At 36.7% G+C, this 18,646-nt stretch overlaps 1 protein-coding gene across 8 annotated transcripts in view; it reads left to right on the top strand.

Annotated features, from left to right (window-relative positions):
- The first annotated feature begins 440 nt into the window (after nt 1-440).
- Nucleotides 441-18,646, top strand: part of TMEM156 (transmembrane protein 156) — a 63,851-nt gene continuing 45,645 nt past the window's right edge. For all 8 annotated transcript variants that reach the window (XR_009601022.1, XR_009601021.1, XR_009601020.1 and 5 more), the window contains exons 1-2: nt 441-558; nt 15,438-15,707. Coding sequence is in view for 2 of the 8 variants with exons in the window: in XM_004009769.5 (XP_004009818.2) it covers nt 471-558; nt 15,438-15,707 (358 nt within the window). In the remaining 6 variants the exon portion in view is untranslated. The remainder of the gene's footprint in view (nt 559-15,437; nt 15,708-18,646) is intronic.

Below are 18,646 nucleotides of genomic sequence, written 5' to 3'. Positions count from 1 at the left end.
CTGCAAGCTTTTGACCTGGCAAATAAATAAATACATAAGGGTTTCAATAATCACTTAATAAGTAAATGAATGAATGATGTTTTTACAACTGGACATAATAGACGTTCATCATTTCATTTTTGATGAGTATATTGTGGGTTTATATTTACTCACACAGATTGGTAAGCATAGGAAAATAGCTTCAGATTTAGATGAGGACAAACCCCTTTACTTCCTGATATTGTTCCTTCACTCTTTCTTATTTGGAAGACAGTTTGAAAGTGCTTGTTACAAAACAGTCTTCTTAGTGGAAAGTGACTCAAAATGAAGAAGTCTCAGTTCTAGGTCTCCTTTTTACAAAGTCTTACCCAAGAGGAAGTGAGCATGAGGTAAACTGCATAAACTTAAAGTGCCGCAGAGATGAAACGTAAACCAGGAAGAAACATGCCATCAGTATGCTTGATGGGAACACATGTACCATGTGAAGAGACATGACAAAAACAGCCCTCCTTAAATTACTTTTGGCCATAGTGATCACGTTTATTTTAATTTTGCCAGAATATTTCAAGGCACCAAAAGGTGAGTAATTACTATTTACTTTTCCTGTATTAATTTTTTAAAATTATATCAGTTAATGGAAAGGCCTTATTTTTGGCTACGTGCTGTGAGTGCTGATGTTCTATGTCTGGAAAGCTAATAAAATGAGATTGTAATTTTAGTTGACTTTTACATGGTACAGTAACCTTACTTACAGTACTTAGGTACTGTAGCATGCAATAATGAAGTGAAAAAAATGAAAAGAAATACTTAAAATCTGTAGTCTCGGTTTCAAACATTGAATTTACAACAATTTCACCATATGATTTTGCTCTTTGAAAGTTTCCTTCAAAACAGCTTTAAATATGCTTTTACATCCTGGAATTACTTTATAAATAAAGTAACATTTACTATGTTAAAAAGTGCTTGCATTCCTTTCCATTACAACTATTTCACACAAATCGCTTACTGTTACTTTTTTAAAAAAAAGTATAAAGATTTTTTCCAAAATATAGCTAAAATAAGATGGGTAAAAATTTAAGTGGCTGTATACCTGTGTATATTTGTAATTAGAGAATGATGGGGTAAAATTATCTCTGTTTATATTTCAGAAAATTGTAATATTGCTGAAACCTAGAGTAGGAAAAGAAATAGATGTAAATTTAAACTACTTTTATATGTCAGTAAGATTTGAAAATATATTAGCATGATTATTGAATGGTAATTATGCTCCCTAGCATTTTATATAGAGAAGGAAATGGCAACCCACTCCAGTGTTCTTGCCTGGAGAATCCCAGGGATGGGGGAGCCTGGTGGGCTGCCGTCTCTGGGGTCTCACAGAGTCGGACACGACTGAAGCGACTTAGCAGCAGCAGCATTTTATAAGAAGAAAAATTAAAAAGAAAATGCTGTATTCTGTCATTAAAAAGTTATCATATGAATTGATTAAATCAGAGAAAACCTTGTATTTAATGACTTTTTATAATGATTATTGTTGTATATACATATACTAAGTGACTTGATGACTACACTGTTGTTAATTACATTTAGTGACATATTGCAAGGGTTATTTAATGTTGCATATACATGATGTGAAGTAGCAGATAATTTCTTTGCTTAATAAACACTATGAATGTACATTTTGTGAATAATTAAATTTTTCAAATTTCTCTTGGTTTTCTGGCATTATGTTGCTTAGATTAAGCCATCATAGCATATATTTAATTGATCTATTTGGTAATGACTGGTTAGCGTTTTGTGACAAGTAACATGTTAAAAGAGCATGTTAAAAATTATTCTTTGGGGGGCAGATATCTTGACAAATAATCTACCATCATTGATAACAACTTTATACTCTCAGTTTCCTAATTGTTTACAGTAGCTTTCAATACTACATTTACTGCCTCCTAAAACTTAAAATAGCCATGTCTCTTTCCCTGGTCCAAGAGCAATGTCAAACTTTTCTCCAACTCTTTTTGGAGTGATGGATTTATTTGAGAATTTTGTTTTGAAAGAACTCTCCTTGGGGCCAACAAACAAAACTATTTGAAAACCACCATTTTGTCCTGATATTGTTTTGTGGTAGCAGGAATTTTGCACATAAGTGAAAAGTTGATTAGGCAAAATGTTTTACACATATGATAGTATAATAATAATGCTTTATATTTTATAATGGTTTATGGATCACCAGGAGCAAATTTATATAGACTCATTTTATACAGTTCTATATTGATTAAACTAAGGATGTATAAGTATTTTGTCTTTTTTTTGGTGGCAATTTTTAACCACAATAGCTCCTTATGAAATGAGTTGACTTGTTAACCAAAGCATCTTGCAAAATAAGCTATTTAGTAAGAATATTTAGACGGTAAGATAAGAGTGTTCTGCTGCTGCTGCTGCTAAGTCGCTTCAGTCGTATCCAGCTCTGTGTGACCCCATAGACGGCAGCCCACCAGGCTTCCCCGTCCCTGGGATTATCCAGGCAAGAACACTGGAGTGGGTTGCCATTTCCTTCTCCAATGCATGAAAATGAAAAGTGAAAGTGAAGTTGCTCAGTCGTGTCCGACTCCTAGTGACCCCATAGACTGCAGCCCACCAGGCTCCTCTGTCCATGGGATTTTCCAGGCAAGAGTACTGGAGTGGGGTGCCTCTAGAAGTACTAAAATTAACCTTGAGAGTTTCTCCTGTAGTCTTACTCTCCCTATCAGTTACTTGTGTCTCTTTTTCATTCTTATGTTCTATTCACTTTAATATCTAAGATAAATATTATAAAATGATTTTTACTTATAAATTATTTACTGATACACTGTCTTTAGCATGTCAAATGAATTCAAAAGGAATCTTAATGAGGAATAATGTATTCACAAGGTTTAATAGATTTTATTTCAAAATAATAAGCCCTCTGAAGACCTAAGTTAAAAATAGAGCACTCTGTTTGATCATTTTTCATCAAGAATGTATCTGAGTCTCTGAATAATCATTACTCAGAATATTCAATTATTATAATTACATAGTATAAGCTATTTAGTCTAACTTCTTTGGAAGGGGAACTTCTTTAATGGTATTTGGGACTTGTAATAACTCCACATTGGTATTCACTGGCAAGAGAGCATATTCTAGCTTTCAGTTTATTGGAAACACATCTTACACTAAGACATAGTAGTTAATATAATGGTTTCATACTCTTATATTGCATTAGATAACAAAGATACAAAAGGGTGTGGATATATTTTTATTCAGAGCTTCTTGAAGTTAAGAAAACTGGGTTGTTCCAAACAAGAGACATCTTATTAACCCACTTTGGGTGGATTTACAGTCTTTAAGAGAAACAGAGCTCTGGTTAACTCATATAAATCTCAGTGATCTTTTATTTATTTGTTCTTTCACGTATGAATAGTGTCTAACAGTACTAGGAACCCAAGGCTACAAAAATGAAAGGTAATTCTTCCTTCAAAAAATTTTCAGTCAAGGGGAGGACTGACTGGTAAATAATTAAATACAATACTGTAATAATGAAAATAGCAATATAAAAGACACAATGGGAACATAAAAGTTGCTTCCAGTCCTCTCTGGGGGAGGACGTTTCTTCATTTTCATTCACAAAACAAAACAACTGTCAGAGTTCTAATGATCAATTAATATTTCTCCTTAGCTATGTTAGAAGCACTTTCTAAAAGAAGGAATTGTTACTGATTTTCAAATAAAATGTATTCATACTGATATCTCAGAAACTCTCGAGGCTAGAAATTATAGAGTTATGTGAGTATATTCCAGACTGTGGTGAAGAGGACCAGGAATAGCACAGATGAAAACACCACAGACCTAATTTTACTTGTTGTTTTGACTTCTTCTCTTACTTTTAGGCATCAAACTCACATATACTATGTTTATCAGCTTTCATTTTCCTTCCATTTCATATTTTCTGATGGAAATGGCAGTATAGTGAGCAGTGAAATTGAAGAAAACAAAGGATAAAAGAACTTTAAATATCTATAAAGGACAGGATAAACCCTGAAGTATATAAGCATATATTCATATTACTTATGTCTTTATTATAAAGACCAGTGTAATCAAGGATAACTGTAATTATTTTGGAAAATTATTATCCTAGTCCTTAAAATATATGTCCTTATTTTCTTACTGGTTTCCAATCAGGTTTGGAATATAATCATGACCATTTAAAAAAGGTTAAAAAGTACATATTTATGCATACATCAGTTCAGTTCAGTTCAGTTCAGTTGCTCAGTTGTGTCCGACTCTTTGTGACTCCATGAATCGCAGCATGCCAGGCCTCCCTGTCCATCACCAACTCCTGGAGTCCACTCAAACCCATGTCTGTAGAGTCAGTGATGCCATCCAGCCATCTCATCCTCTGTCGTCCCCTTCTCCTCCTGTCTTCAATCCCTCCTAGCATCAGAGTCCTTTCCAATGAGTCAACTCTTCACTTGAGGTGGCCAAAGTATTGAAGTTTCAGCTTTAGCATCATTCCTTCCAATGAACACTCAGGACTGATCTCCTTTAGAATGGACTGGTTGGATCTCCTTGCAGTCCAAGGGACTCTCAAGAGGCTTCTCCAACACCACAGTTCAAAAGCATCAATTCTTCGGCATCAGCTTTCTTCACAGTCCAACTCTCACATCCATACATGACATGACCACTGGAAAAACCATAGCCTTGACTAGACGGACCTTTTTTGGCAAAGTAACGTCTCTGCTTTTCAATATGCTGTCTAGGTTGGTCATAACTTTCCTTCCAAGGAGTGTCTTTTAATTTCATGGCTGCAATCACCACCTGCAGTGATTTTGGAGCCCCCCAAAATAAAGTCTGACACTGTTTCCACTGTTTTCCCATCTACTTCCCATGAAGTGATGGGACCAAATGCCATGATCTTAGTTTTTATACTATCCCTGGAGGAGGGAATCGCAACTGACTCCAGTATTCTTGCCAGGAGAATCCCATGGACAGAGGAGCCTGGGAGGCTATAGTCCATGGCATCACAAAGAGTCAGACACTACTGAAGCGACTTAGCACAGCACAGCATACAGGTATTATATACCAAATACTTTTACACATAATAATTATTTTAGCTTATTAAATACTTCAACTCATTAATGGTGAAGTATTGTTCTCAAGACAGACTGTTTTGAAAATCTTTGGGAAGAAAGAATAAATCTAGATAGATAAATTTACTTTGTTGTAAGATTTTATTTCTTGCTGAATTTTCTGAATCATTATGGTTTGTAAATAGCTACTAATGGACATGGATTCATATATATATATCTTAGACGTACATAATGGCAAAAAAATATTAATAATGCTTTTCACTGCTTGGGCAGAATTGGCCTTATCCTCTCATAGGCTAGGTTACAATACCAACAACCCTTGCTTGGAAAGCTTTCTAACTACTTGTCTCATTCATTTGCCTTTGTAGATAAATGTTCTCTCTGAATATCTTGTATCTGCCACATTAAAAGGCATTCAATGAGTATTTGTGACTAAGTGAAATTTCTGAGTCATAAAGGAAATAAAAAATATTATAAAGAAAATTAAAATGCTTTCTGAAAGGAAGCATTTCTCATCAGGCCCTCACAACCATCTCTTGATTTAGGTAGGCCAGGCATTATTATCCTCATCTTACTTTTTTGGGGGGGGCCACACTACAGAGTGGTAAAGAATCTGCCTGCAATGCAGGAGACCTGGGTTCGATCCCTGGGTTGGGAAGATCCCTTGGAGAAGGGAAAGGCTACCCACTCCAGTATTCTGGCCTGGAGAATTCCAGGGACTGTACAGTCCATGGGGTTGCAAAGAGTCTGAGCGACTTTCACTTTCACTTTCACACAGCTTATGGGATCTTAGTTCCCTGAGCAGGGATAAAAACTGAACCACCTGCAGTGGAAGCACAGAGTCCTAACCACCATCAGGGGACCCCTTCATCTTACATTTTTGAAACCTAAAATTTCACCACCAACCTTGAACTTTTAGGCTGCGTAGCCTCTGAAATTTTTTTCACAGAATCTTTTACTTAAAGGACATGCATCTCTTTACCTTGAATCATTTTTCTGCTATTGTTCCCCCAATGGAGAATTCCGTAGTGCGGGATATGATAAAAATGGCAGGTATTTAGAAGAAAGTTTATAGTTTTAAATTCTTTGATATAAGAAAAGTGAGATAAACTCAAGGTAAGTAGAAGGCAGGAAATAACAAAGACAAAAGCAAAAGTCAATGAAATTGACCTGATATGATATGAAAGAAAGGATCAATAAAGTCAAAAGTTGGTTTTTTAGAAAAGTCTAATTGAACAGAAACACCTCTGGAATGCTTGATGTTTCAGTTTCTTATGGGTTCTGTACAAATGACCACAAACAGTAGCATCAAACAGCACAAATATATTATCTAGAGTTCTCTAAGTAGAAATCCAGCAGAGGTCTCACTGGGCTAAAATAAAAGTGTTAGTAGGGCTACATTCTTCTCAGAGGCTCTAGGAAAGAATACCTTTATTTACTTGTCTTTTCTACCTCCTAGAAGCTGCCTGCTTTCCTTCGCTTGTGGCTTCTTCCCACCTTCAAAGCCAGTGATAGCCTGTTGAGTTTTTCTGGCATCTGAACCACATGTATGATTACATTATGCCTACCCATATAATCCAGGATAATTTCTCTATTTTAAGAACAGTTCATTAGCAACTTGAATTCCATTTTTCGACTCAATTCTTCTTTGCCATGTCATGTAACATACTCACAGGGTCTGGAAATAAGGATGTGGATATCTTAGGGAGGCCATTATTCTGCCTGCTAAAACTGAATAATCAAAAAAGAGAAGGCACAATAACTAACTTAGGAATGAAAAAGAGGCATAGAAATTAAAACTATAATGAGATTATTATGAATAGCTGTAAGTCAATAAAACATAAAGACACATTTCTAGAAAAATATAACTTATCAGAACTCACTTGGGAAGAAATGGAAAATCCAAGAATTGTAGAATAATTAAGAAAATTGACCAATGGTTTGATTTTCCCTGAAAAATCACTTGGTTCAGATGTTTTTATATGTAAGTTCTGCCAAACTTTCAAGAAATAAATTGAATAGATAAATGTAATTTGTTAAAAACCATTTCAAAAAATATAAAAAGGGAAACATTTTCTAATTTATTAAAAAATTTAAAATTTTTTATTGATTTCTTGTCTTTTCTACCTCCTAGAAGCTGCCTGCTTTCCTTTGTTTGTGGCTTCTTCCCGCCTTCAAAGCCAGTGATGGCCTGTTGAGGTTTTCTCGCATCTGAATCACATGTATGATTACATTATGCCTACCCATATAATCCAGGACATTGTTGCTGGGACATTGTTGCTGCATGCAGGCTTTCTCTAGCTGCAGCGAGTGGGGGCTCCTCTCTAGTTGCAGTGTGCGGGCTTATCATTGTGGTGGCATCTCTTGTCGTGGAGCACAGGCTCTAGTGCAGGTGGGCTTCAGTAGCTGGCACTCCTAGGCTCTAGAGCACAGGTTCAGTAGTTGCAGTGCATGGGCTTAGTTGCTCCGTGGCACGTGGGATCCTCCTGGACAAGGGGTGGAACCCATGTCTCCTGCATTGGTAGGTGGATTCTTTGCCACTGAGCCACCAGGGAAGCTCTCCAGTTTGTTTGTTTATTGTCCGGGCTGGGTCTTTTGTTGCTTGGACTTTCTAGTTGTGGCAAGCAGGGGCTACTCTCTAGTTGTGGTGCGCAGGCTTCTCATTGAGGTTGCTTTCTCATTGTGGAGCATGGGCTCTAGGGCACTCAGGCTTCTCCGGTTGCAGCATGTGGGTTTGGTAGTTGCGGCTCCCTGGCTCCAGAGCACAGGCTTAATAGTATGGTGCACTGGCTTAGTTGCTCCAAGGCATGTGGGATCATCCTGAATCAGGGATTGAACCTGTGTCTTCTGCATTGGCAGAAGCCCCTCCAATTTATTTTTTAAGGCTAGTATATCTTAGTATTCAAACCTAACAAAGACAGTACAAAAAAGGCAACTTTACAGCCAATCTCATTTATAAACATAGATTAAAAATCTTTAAACAAAACATTAAGAATCTGATTGCAGCAATGTATAAAAATGATCAAATTAGATTTATCCCTGGAATGCAAGATTGAGTTAGCATTAGAAAATCTAATAATGTAATTCACTATATTAACTGATTAGAGAAGAAAGCCTATATAATCATCTCAATACTTGTTGAAAGAGCATTCAATTAATATATTCAACAGTCTTTATAATTAAAAACTCAGCAAACTAGGAATAGAAAAGAACCTTCTTAAAGTGAAATGGGATATCTAAAAATGATTATATATCACTCTCAGTAATGAATATCATAAGCATTATTTTTAAGACCAGGAGCAAACAAGGATGTCCACTCTCAACACTTCTATTCATCATGGTACTGGAGGTCCTAGTCAGTGCAGTAAGACAACCAAAAGAAATAAAATGTGTAAGGAGTGAAAAGCAAGAAATAAAGTTGCAATTATTTGCAGTAAATTAACATATTTATGGTCTTCCCTAGTGGCTCAGTGGTGAAAAATCCACCTACCAATGCAGGAGACAAGGTTCAATCCCTGGGTCAGGAAGATCCCTTGGAGAAGGAAATGGCAACCCACTCCCGTATTCTTGCCTGGAGAATCCCATGGACAGAGAAGCCTGGAGGGCTAGTCAATGGGGTCACAAAGAGACAGACACAACTTAGCAACTGAGCGCAAGCACGAAGCATATCTATATAGAAAACTCAAAAGATTTATAGGAAAAATTAAAATTAATAAGGAAGTTTACAAAGCGATAAGAAATTAAAAATTTATATTCAAGAGTCAATTGTACATCCACCTATTGCTAACAAACAGAAAACATATTTCTTAAAAAATACTGTCGGCAATAGCAACAAAAATTAAGGTACCAAGGAGGAAATCTAGCAAAAGATGTATGGGACCTTGATGGTGAAAATTTGGAAATTTTATTAGAAGATATCAAAGAAGACCTATAAAAGTAGAGAGAAAGAAAGGAAGAAAGAGTGATAGGAGTAACTCAATGTCATATCTTTCTTCTCCAATTGATTTTGAGATTCAAGTCAGAATCACAGCTGGGTTTTTCACCAAACTTAATAAGCTGATTCTAAAATTTATTGGAAAGAACAAAGGATCAAGAATCACTAAGACATTCCCAAAGAAACTGAACAAGGTTAGGGGATTTTTCCTATGAGATATAAAGACTTCCCTGGTGGCTGAGACGGTAAAGAATCCACCTGCAATGTGGGAGACCTGGATTCCATCCCTGGGTCAGGAAGATCTCCTGGAGAAGGGAATGGCAACCCACTCCCAGCATTCTTGCCTGGAGAATCCCCATGGACAGAGGAGCCTGGTGGGTCCATGGGGTCGCAAAGAGATGGACACAACTGAAGGGACTAAGCACACATAAAAGCTTTATAAAGCAAAAGTAATTAAGTCCACCAGATGTCTTTGCCAAGAGAAGAAAAAATTTGGAACCCGGAAATACAGTCATACATACATACATGGATATTTGATAGTTTATAGAGATGTCATTACAGATAGTAGGGAAAAGATAGACTACTTAATAATTGCTAGTACAATTGATTATCACATGTGGAAAAAATTAACTTGGTTTCTTACTTTGTACTGTCTTAATTCTAGATAGATTAAGGGTTTACACATAAAAGGCAGAACTTCAAAACTTGTAGACGAAAATGTGAATGAAAATCTTTTTAAAAGAGAAAGATTTCTTAAACAAGATGCAGAGCACAATTTGTAAAGAAAATGATAAATTTAAAACACTCAAATTAAGAGCTTCCTTTAACTAAAAGATCATAAAGAAAATGAAAAAACAAGGTACAAATGATGAGACGATATCTTGATAAAAATGCAAATAACTTCTTAAAGTTTCAAAGGGAAAAGTTGAAAAACTCCTAAACATTAATAAGAAAATGAAAAACAATCTATTAGAGAAATAGAAAAAGTAGGAACTTTTAAACCATGATAAGATTCCACTTAACATTCAACAAATTGTCAAAACTTCAAAAGCTTTGGCTAAGATATGTGTCAATGAAAACCTTTCTACACTGCAGGTGGGCAGATAAATTGGTACAACTTCTTTGTATAATGATTTGGCATTTTCTAGTGAAATCAAAGATGAGCATACTGAATACCTGGCAATTCATTCAGTATGTATGCTAGAGAAACTTCTGTAACTGCGTACTAGGAGATATGTTCATGAATATTCATTGTAGTGTTATTTAAAAATAAACTTAATTGAGATATAATTTACATATGATAAAATGTGCCACTTTTAAGTGTAAAGTTGAGGTCTGACAAATTTTTATTCTCCCACTAACAATACTGTTTTTCATTTTTTAGAATTTCATATAAAATGGAATCACATTAGTATGTAGTGAATCGTATCTGGCTGCTTTCCCTTGGCATAAAGCATTTGAGATTCTTCCATGTTGTTGTTTGTATCAGTACATTCTTCCTTTTTGTTGCTGCATAGAATTTCATTATGTGGATATGTCAGGAATTATTTATATATTCACTAGTTGTTGGTCGTTTGGGTTGTTTCCAGTTCTTGGCCGTTATAAATTTCACAAGTGCCATGAAGCTTCCTATACAGGTGTTTGTGTGGACATATGTTTTTATTTCCCTCTTGTAGATTCCTAGAATTATTGGGTCATGTGCTAAGTGTATGGTTAACTTAAAGAACATAAAAATATCTTCCAAAGTGATTGGAAGATGTGTTATCTACCAACAACACATGAGAGTTATGGGTCAAAGCAATATTATCCAGAACAGCAAAAATAGAAACACCCCAAATGCTCAGTCAGAAGAATATATACATAAATTGTAGTATATTCTTTCAAAGATACCACAAATAATTAGTACAGCAATATGCAGCAACACTACTAAAACACATTAAGCAAAAAAAGTGAGTCATAGATGACTACCTACAGTATAGTCCCTATATATGGAGAAGGCAATAGCACCCCACTCCAGTACTCTTGCCTGGAAAATCCCATGGATGGAGGAGCCTGGTAGGCTGTAGTACATGGGGTCGCTAAGAATCGGACATGACTAAGTGGCTTCCCTTTCATTTTTCACTTTCATGTATTGGAGAAGGAAATGGCAACCCACTCCAGTGTTCTTGCCTGGAGAATCCCAAGGAGGGGGGAGCCTGGTGGGCTGCCGTCTATGGGGTCGCACAGAGTCAGACAGGACTGAAGCACTGAAGCGACTTAGCAGCAGCGGCAATCCCTATATATGTATATAATTTGCTAATGAAACAATGTTATTTAGGAATATATACATTTTGGAAAGACTAAGATGAAGCAAAAGAGTGATAAACACATTTTCATGATGGTGTTTAAACTCTGGAAAAGGAGTGTGTAGGGTGGGATAGGGTACTTCAGAGATGTTGCTAATATTCTGCTTCTTAATCTGTGTAATAGATACATGGGTGATCGTTTATTTTTATTATTCTTTAACTGGAGCAATATATTTTATTTTCATATATACTTATATATGATAAATATTTATAATAAAAGTTCAAAAAGAAAATAAAGATAGTTCATGTTTTTGTTGCTTTTCTTTAAAAAGAAAAAATAATTGACTTGGCCTTTGTCCTATACTGTAACTTATTTTCCTAATTCTACTTAGTATTCTATATCATTACCTTGAGAGATTACAGTCTTAGTACTAGAGTAATTCTGGTATGCATTTTTCTATCCCTGGAAGTGAGAATTTAGATGTCTGACTCTCAGCAATATTAATAGCGGTAGTTAAATTCATAAATCCTTGCTCATGAAGATGAGATTATGACCCACAATAACAAAATATGATTGAGTAGAATTCATTTATTTCTTAAAATTATACTAGGAAAGGATGTGTCCTATATTTATTTCTTTCCTAATTGAATTATTTAAAACTAAGATTAGGAACCCATCATAAAATGACCTCATAGCCAAATATAAAGGATATACCATCAGTTCTAGAAAGCCCAGGTTGTCATTTATTGGATAAGAAGACTGCAATACTGACAGCAAAAATTTCTCTATCTCCCTTCTAGGTTATAATATAAGAATATCAAGTTCAAGAAGTTGAAAATTTCATAAGATGAAAAGCATCAGTGAGGAAAATGGAGAGAGGGCAAGAAATATGTTTTCCATGTGTTTTAGTAATACAGAAAAGCCAAAAACTACAGATTTGCATCAGATAGTGAATTCCTATCATCTTACTGGAACAGTTATTGAAGACAATTCTTTTAAATTGTTATTAATTCAATTACAGCTTTGTTTAGAAATATATTGAAACATAACAAAGCTGTATATTTGAGTAAAATACAATCTATGCCTCCCCAAACTTTTATAGCAACTCAAGTATGAAATGTGTTTATAGCTGGAAATTACCTGTGAAATATTACAGAAACAATTTCAAACACAGGGGGCTAGAAAATGAGCCTTTAATTTATTAAATCATCAAAATATAATCATCAGTAATGAAACAATTATAAGAGTATAATTAAAGTACAAATTCCACAAGTAAAAAATGTGCCTTAATATCAATCAATAGTTTCATTTTCTTTTAAGTTTGAATCAGGACGTATGACTAGGAGAAATCACTCTTAAAAATGAAGCAATTCTTTCATTATGCTCCATATTATTTAGAAAAATTTTTAAATGTGATTATGATTATGAAAAATGGTAAAAAAAGACACATAAAGATGGACTTGAACATGTCAATTATCAATATTTTCTCATCCTAGTAAACAGCTGTCAAACTGAGAGTATCTGAAAGAGAGGTTACCTATTCCTTAGTTCATCATTACTGCTACATAGGGATTCCCAATTTTTACATGGTGAGCTTTAATTACTTGTGTGGATTAAATCTTAATCCATCATAAATAAAGGGTAAATTTTTAATTTCTACTTTGGGATATGGGCTTGTATTTTAATAATATATACTTGTTTTCATATATATTGTATCATTTGATGCTACTATAACCCCACAAGATTTGCAGGATCTGGTTATTATCTCTATTTTGCTAATGAGAAAATGAGACTTGTGGAGATGAAGTGAATCGTTCAAGTGTCTCAGTTAATAACAGATATAGCACTAGAGTCTTTGTCTTTTGCTTTAAAATCAGTCTTCTTTCTATTAGGCCATTAATTCTACATCTGATACTTGTCTGTAGACAAAATATAAAAATTATGATCTCATCTATTAAATTTCATCTTTGGAGATTCAAGTAGGTTGAATAATGGTTGCCCAAAGATATTAGGTGTCAGTTCCTGGGAACCTGTAAAAGTTGCCTTGTAAATAAAAAGGGTCTCTATAGATGTGGTTAATTTTAGGATCTTGAGATGGGGAGATTATCCTGCCATATCCAGGTGGGATCTACATCCAACCACAAGTTTCAGTATGAGAGAGAGGCAGAGGGAGATCTGATACAGACAGAGGGCAGAAGATGAAGATAGAGAGAAGAAGGCAATGTGACCACGAAAGCAGAGATGAGCGCTGTGGTCACAAGCAAAGGAATGCCAGCAGTCTCCCGGAACTGGAAGAGGTGCGAGGGACAGATTCTTCCTTCGGGTCTTCAGAGGGAGTGTGCTCCTGGGAACATCTGAATTTTAGACCAGTGCCGGGAGCCAGCGTGAGGAATCCCACCCATGACAAGGTCATGCGGCAGAGGCCTTGATGGGCAAGGCGAATCAGGCCTCAGGGTTTCCCCCTGGTATTTCCTGAGCAGGTACCCCCCAAAATAAGAATCTGCCTGCCTTATTGTACTTTTCTACCTTTCTGACACTCTCTGGAAAAAGTTAATTCAGGGCTTCAGTCTCCTGCAAAAGAATGTCTGGGCTTAAAACCCCCTCTGATAACTCTCTAACTTGTCTAACAGGTTCCCCCGGACCTTTTACAGCTTGTGAACTGCTTACAGCCCCCCAACCATGAGAGGCACTAAGCTTAAAGCATCTTAAAGATACAGAGCCTTTTTCTAAAGAGCTAAAAATCATATTGGTGATGGATTTCACTGTTGACTCAATGATTGCTGCCAGGCCTCCATAGTCTTTATCTTTTAGGCACCTGGGAGGATGTTAATCAATGTAAACGGGATATGGAAAAAGATATACAATAGTTTTGATATTAGCAACACTAGACTTTAGAGTTAATTACTCTTCTTTTGTTATAAATCACTGTACTCCTTTTACTTGTTATAAATTGCTGTATCTTTGCTATGTAAGAATGTAACTTTATTTAGTGTTTTCTGAGAGTGGCACCAGACTTTGGGAAGATCAACACAAATAAGTCTTCTGGTTGACAAACCCTTATCAGAAAAAAGGCTGTAAAATGTTAATTGGCCCTTTTGGCCAGAAGATGATGTAAATTACCTAAGACAGATATGTAGAGAGAAAAGCCTGGTTTTGATAAGAGTCTGGGCTGCTAACGCTGCATAATTTTGTATTACCCATAGATCTCTATGTACAATCAAAAAGGTATAAAAGGCCTTGCTAGACAATAGAGGCCCGGCCAGTCATTGGAAAGACTGGTTTCCCCTGTGTCTCCTCTTTACTCTAATTTCAGGCTGAATTCCCATCTGGGGCATGGAGGCTCGCCATGTCTACTTACTTGTCCCGGCTTCTAAGATCCATGAGAGAGGGAGCCCAAGGTGGGACACTCTCCGATATTCAAACGGATGCCGGCGGCCTAACGTAGATGGTGCAAGCTCCTTGTCTGGAACTTTATTGGCTTTCCACGTAAACCAAGTTATTGAGCCTCTTTTCTCCACTTAATTTTCCTACTACACTATTTCTTCCTAATCTAATCTTATATTTATAAATAAATAAGGTTTTTCCTTGCCAACACCATCTCCGCTTCAAATTCCCTGGATCCACTGGGGCTGGACCTCAGCAGACCAGTATAACTATCATTGACCTTTTCACTTTCAGAACTGTAAAAGAATAAATTTCTCTTGTTTTAAGCCAGCAAGATTGTATTAATTTGTTACAGCAGCCTTCAGAAACGAGTACAGAGATTCTGTTCAGGTTTTCCATTCCCTGTTCAACTCCATGCAATTCATGTGAGACTCTATTTTGAAACAGATGGATTCAGAGGAAAAGGTTTGTCCATTAAAACTTTCTTAGAAGAGAAAATGGTTAAAATGTTAGGATTTCCAAGAAATTCTCAGCAAAGACTTCTCTTCTCTGAAAATTAATAGGGAGTGTTGACAAATTTTTAATACGAAATATTTAAACACAGTAGATATTATTGTTTCATGTGAAAACAAAGTCCTGCTGCTGATAAACTCAAATGTACTGATCTACCTAAGATAACTGAGCAGTATATTGGGTATTTATCTGAAAGCCAAAACCTCAAAATTTCATAGTCAAAAATTTGTTTTTCTTTGTAGGAAACATGTTGGAACTATCATGTCTGGAATTATATTTACAGCAGAATTTCAGCTATTCATTCTTCTCTACAAATGCTTCTTTTGTGACCTTTCTGCAACCAATAAGAGAAACTCAGACTATTACAGGAATCTTTCTAAATCACTCCAACTTTCAAAACTTCACCAGGATTTGCGAAGATATCACAAGTAAACTCAAGACGTGCTTCTCATGTTTGGCTTGTGAGTCCAAAGGAAACACTGATTTTATTTTTCAGGAACAAACATCAAAAGGTAAATGTGAAAGAAAAGTGAGAACAAAATTTATCAAGGATAAATAACCTTATTCTGTGAAAAAAAAAGTATTAATAATATATTCTAAGTCCAGTGGCCCTGAAACACTCAGCTGTGTGGTGCTTGATGAATGACTTACAGGCTTTGGGACAGTAACTTGTTCTTGGTTTACTTTGATTTATCAAAAACAAACTATCCATTCTTAAAATACATCAAAATGTAGCTATAATCCATGTACATTTGATAGCTAAAGGATTATTTAGCATGCTCTCTTCAAAAGTACTGAAAAAATTCTAAATAAACTTGTAGGTTCTCATATAAAATCATATTTGGATTCCCCAAGGAGTCACTGAATCCTCAATGCATTTGTACCTATTCCTGTCTAATATTCATCCACTGTTCATGAATTGTCTTTTTACTTGTTTAACTATCCAGTGAGCCTCTCAAGGGCAGGAATCCTGTCTTTGTTCACGATGATATTTCTAAATCTTAGTATAATGTCTGAACTGAGGCACTTAAAAGATACTTGTTTAATGAATAAACAAATAAAAGAATAATTATGTATTATCTAATCAAACCTTGCATTTATTATCACTGAGAAATTAAATAATTAATTTACAGCTATGAATTATACTGGTGGCCCCAAGCCCAAGCATCAAATTTAGTGCTTATACCTGTTCAGTGAGACTGCTTGCTGGGCACCCACAAACTGGCATTTTTCCCATTCTTTCAAAAGGGAAACAAAATTTCTTGGCACTGACTTCAGATAAAGTACAATAGGCAAGTCTTTTTTCTAAGAATCTGCCTGCAGTGCAGGAGACACAGGAGACAGTGATTTGATCCCCAGGTTAGGAAGATCCCTTGGAGAAGGAAATGGCAATCCACTCCAGTATTCTTGCCTGGGAAACCCCATGGACAGAGGAGCCCGGCAGGCTACAGTCCATGGGGTCCCAAAGAATCAGATATGACTGAGTGACTAAGCACATACACACACGTTCAAGTAATACTGTAACTATTGCAGCCTTCTGGGTCAAATGCACCAGAAAGCAATTTGGGGAAATACCTTCATCATGATAGAGAACAATGAAGTATTTTAAGAACTGGAAGCTCACAGATTCTACTTCTCTGCCTCCTTGAAAAGTAAAGCAGTGCATTGATAAGTTATTCTAGTTGCTATGGCTGTGTAGCAATCACCCCCAAACTTAGCGGCTCTAACAACAGCAATCATTTTACTTTTTTCTTTCTTCTTTCCTTCCTTCCTTTCTTTCTCTCTTTTTTCTGGGTCAGGAATTCAGAATGGGCATAACTGGGCATTTCTGGCTTGCAGCATTTCATACTGCTGGAGTTAGACAGTGACTGGAGCTAACACAGGAGTGGGCTAGAGCAGCTACAGGCAAGCTGGGCATTTCTCTCTCTTCTTGTAGTCTCAGAGTTTTTCTATGCGGTCTTTGTTTTTGGGCTAGCTTTGGCTTCCTCACAGCATGATGGCTTTTAGTCGTTGTTACTTAGTGGCCCAAGGCTCCACCATTAGGGATCCAAAAAACAAGGTAGAAATTGCTTCGTATTTTCTGGCCTTATCATACGATGTAATTTTCTCTGCATTTGATTAGTTCAGTTCAGTTCAGTCGCTCAGTCGTGTCCGACTCTTTGCGACCCTATGAATCGCAGCACGCCAGGCCTCCCTGTCCATCACCAACTCCCGGAGTTCATTTAAACTCACATCCATCGAGTCCGTGATGCCATCCAGCCATCTCACCCTCTGTCATCCCCTTCTCCTTCTGCCCCTAATCCCTCCCAGCATCAGAGTCTTTTCCAATGAGTCAACTCTTCACATGCATGAGGTGGCCAAAGTACTGGAGCTTCAGCTTTAGCATCATTCCCTCCAAAGAAATCCCAGGGCTGATCTCCTTGCAGTCCAAGGGACTCTCGAGAGTCTTCTCCAACACCACAGTTCAAAAGCATCAATTCTTCGGCGCTCAACCTTCTTCACAGTCCAACTCTCAGATCATGACTACTGGAAAAACCATAGCCTTGACTAGATGGACCTGAGTCGGCAAAGTAATGTCTCTGCTTTTGAATATGCTATCTAAGTTGGTCATAACTTTTCTTCCAAGGAGTAAGCGTCTTTTAATTTCATGGCTGCAGTCACCATCTGCAGTGATTTTGGAGCCCCAAAAAATAAAGTCTGACACTGTTTCCACTGTTTCCCTATCTATTTCGAGTAGGTAAATCCTTCCATAGAGATTCAAAGGGAAAAGTATTAGACTCCATTTATTTATGGTGGAGTGGCAAAGTTTTAGGTTAACATGTGTGTTACAGGTTGAATTATATTGGAGTTCTAACCTCAGTATCTCAGAATATGCCGTTATTTGGAAATAGGGTTGTTGCGGATGTAAGTAGTTCAGTTTAACGTGTTATAGTGTTAGTCGCTCAGTTGTGTCTGACTCTTTGCCACCCTACGGTCTGCAGCCTGCCAGGCTCCTCTGTCCATGGAATTCTCCAGGCAAGAATACTTGAGTGGGTAACCATTCCCTTCTCTAAGGGATCTTCTCAACCCAAGGATTGAACCTGGGTCTCCTGCATAGCAGGCAGATTCTTTACCGTCTGAACCACCAGGGAAACCCATGGGTAAAGTCATTAGGGTGGGCCCTAATTCAATATGACCGGCATCCTGATTAAAAAAAACTGGGGGGGGCGGGGATTTGAGAGAGATCGGGGTGATGTTCTACGAGACAAGGAACACTGAAGACTGCCACGAAACCAGCAGAAGCTAGAAGGGAAGTGTGGACAGATTTTTCCTCACAGCCTTCAGAAGGAAGCAACCTTGTCAACACTTTAATCTTGAAAGTGTAGCTTCCAGAACTGTGAGACAATACATTTCTATTGTGTAAGTCACCAGTTTATGGTACTTTGTTATGACAGCCCTAGTATAATGTGGG

Source organism: Ovis aries, chromosome 6 (genome assembly GCF_016772045.2).
Source record: "Ovis aries strain OAR_USU_Benz2616 breed Rambouillet chromosome 6, ARS-UI_Ramb_v3.0, whole genome shotgun sequence".
In the NCBI taxonomy this organism is placed as follows: Eukaryota; Metazoa; Chordata; class Mammalia; order Artiodactyla; family Bovidae; genus Ovis; species Ovis aries.
This window is presented reverse-complemented; position numbering and strand designations above follow the sequence as displayed.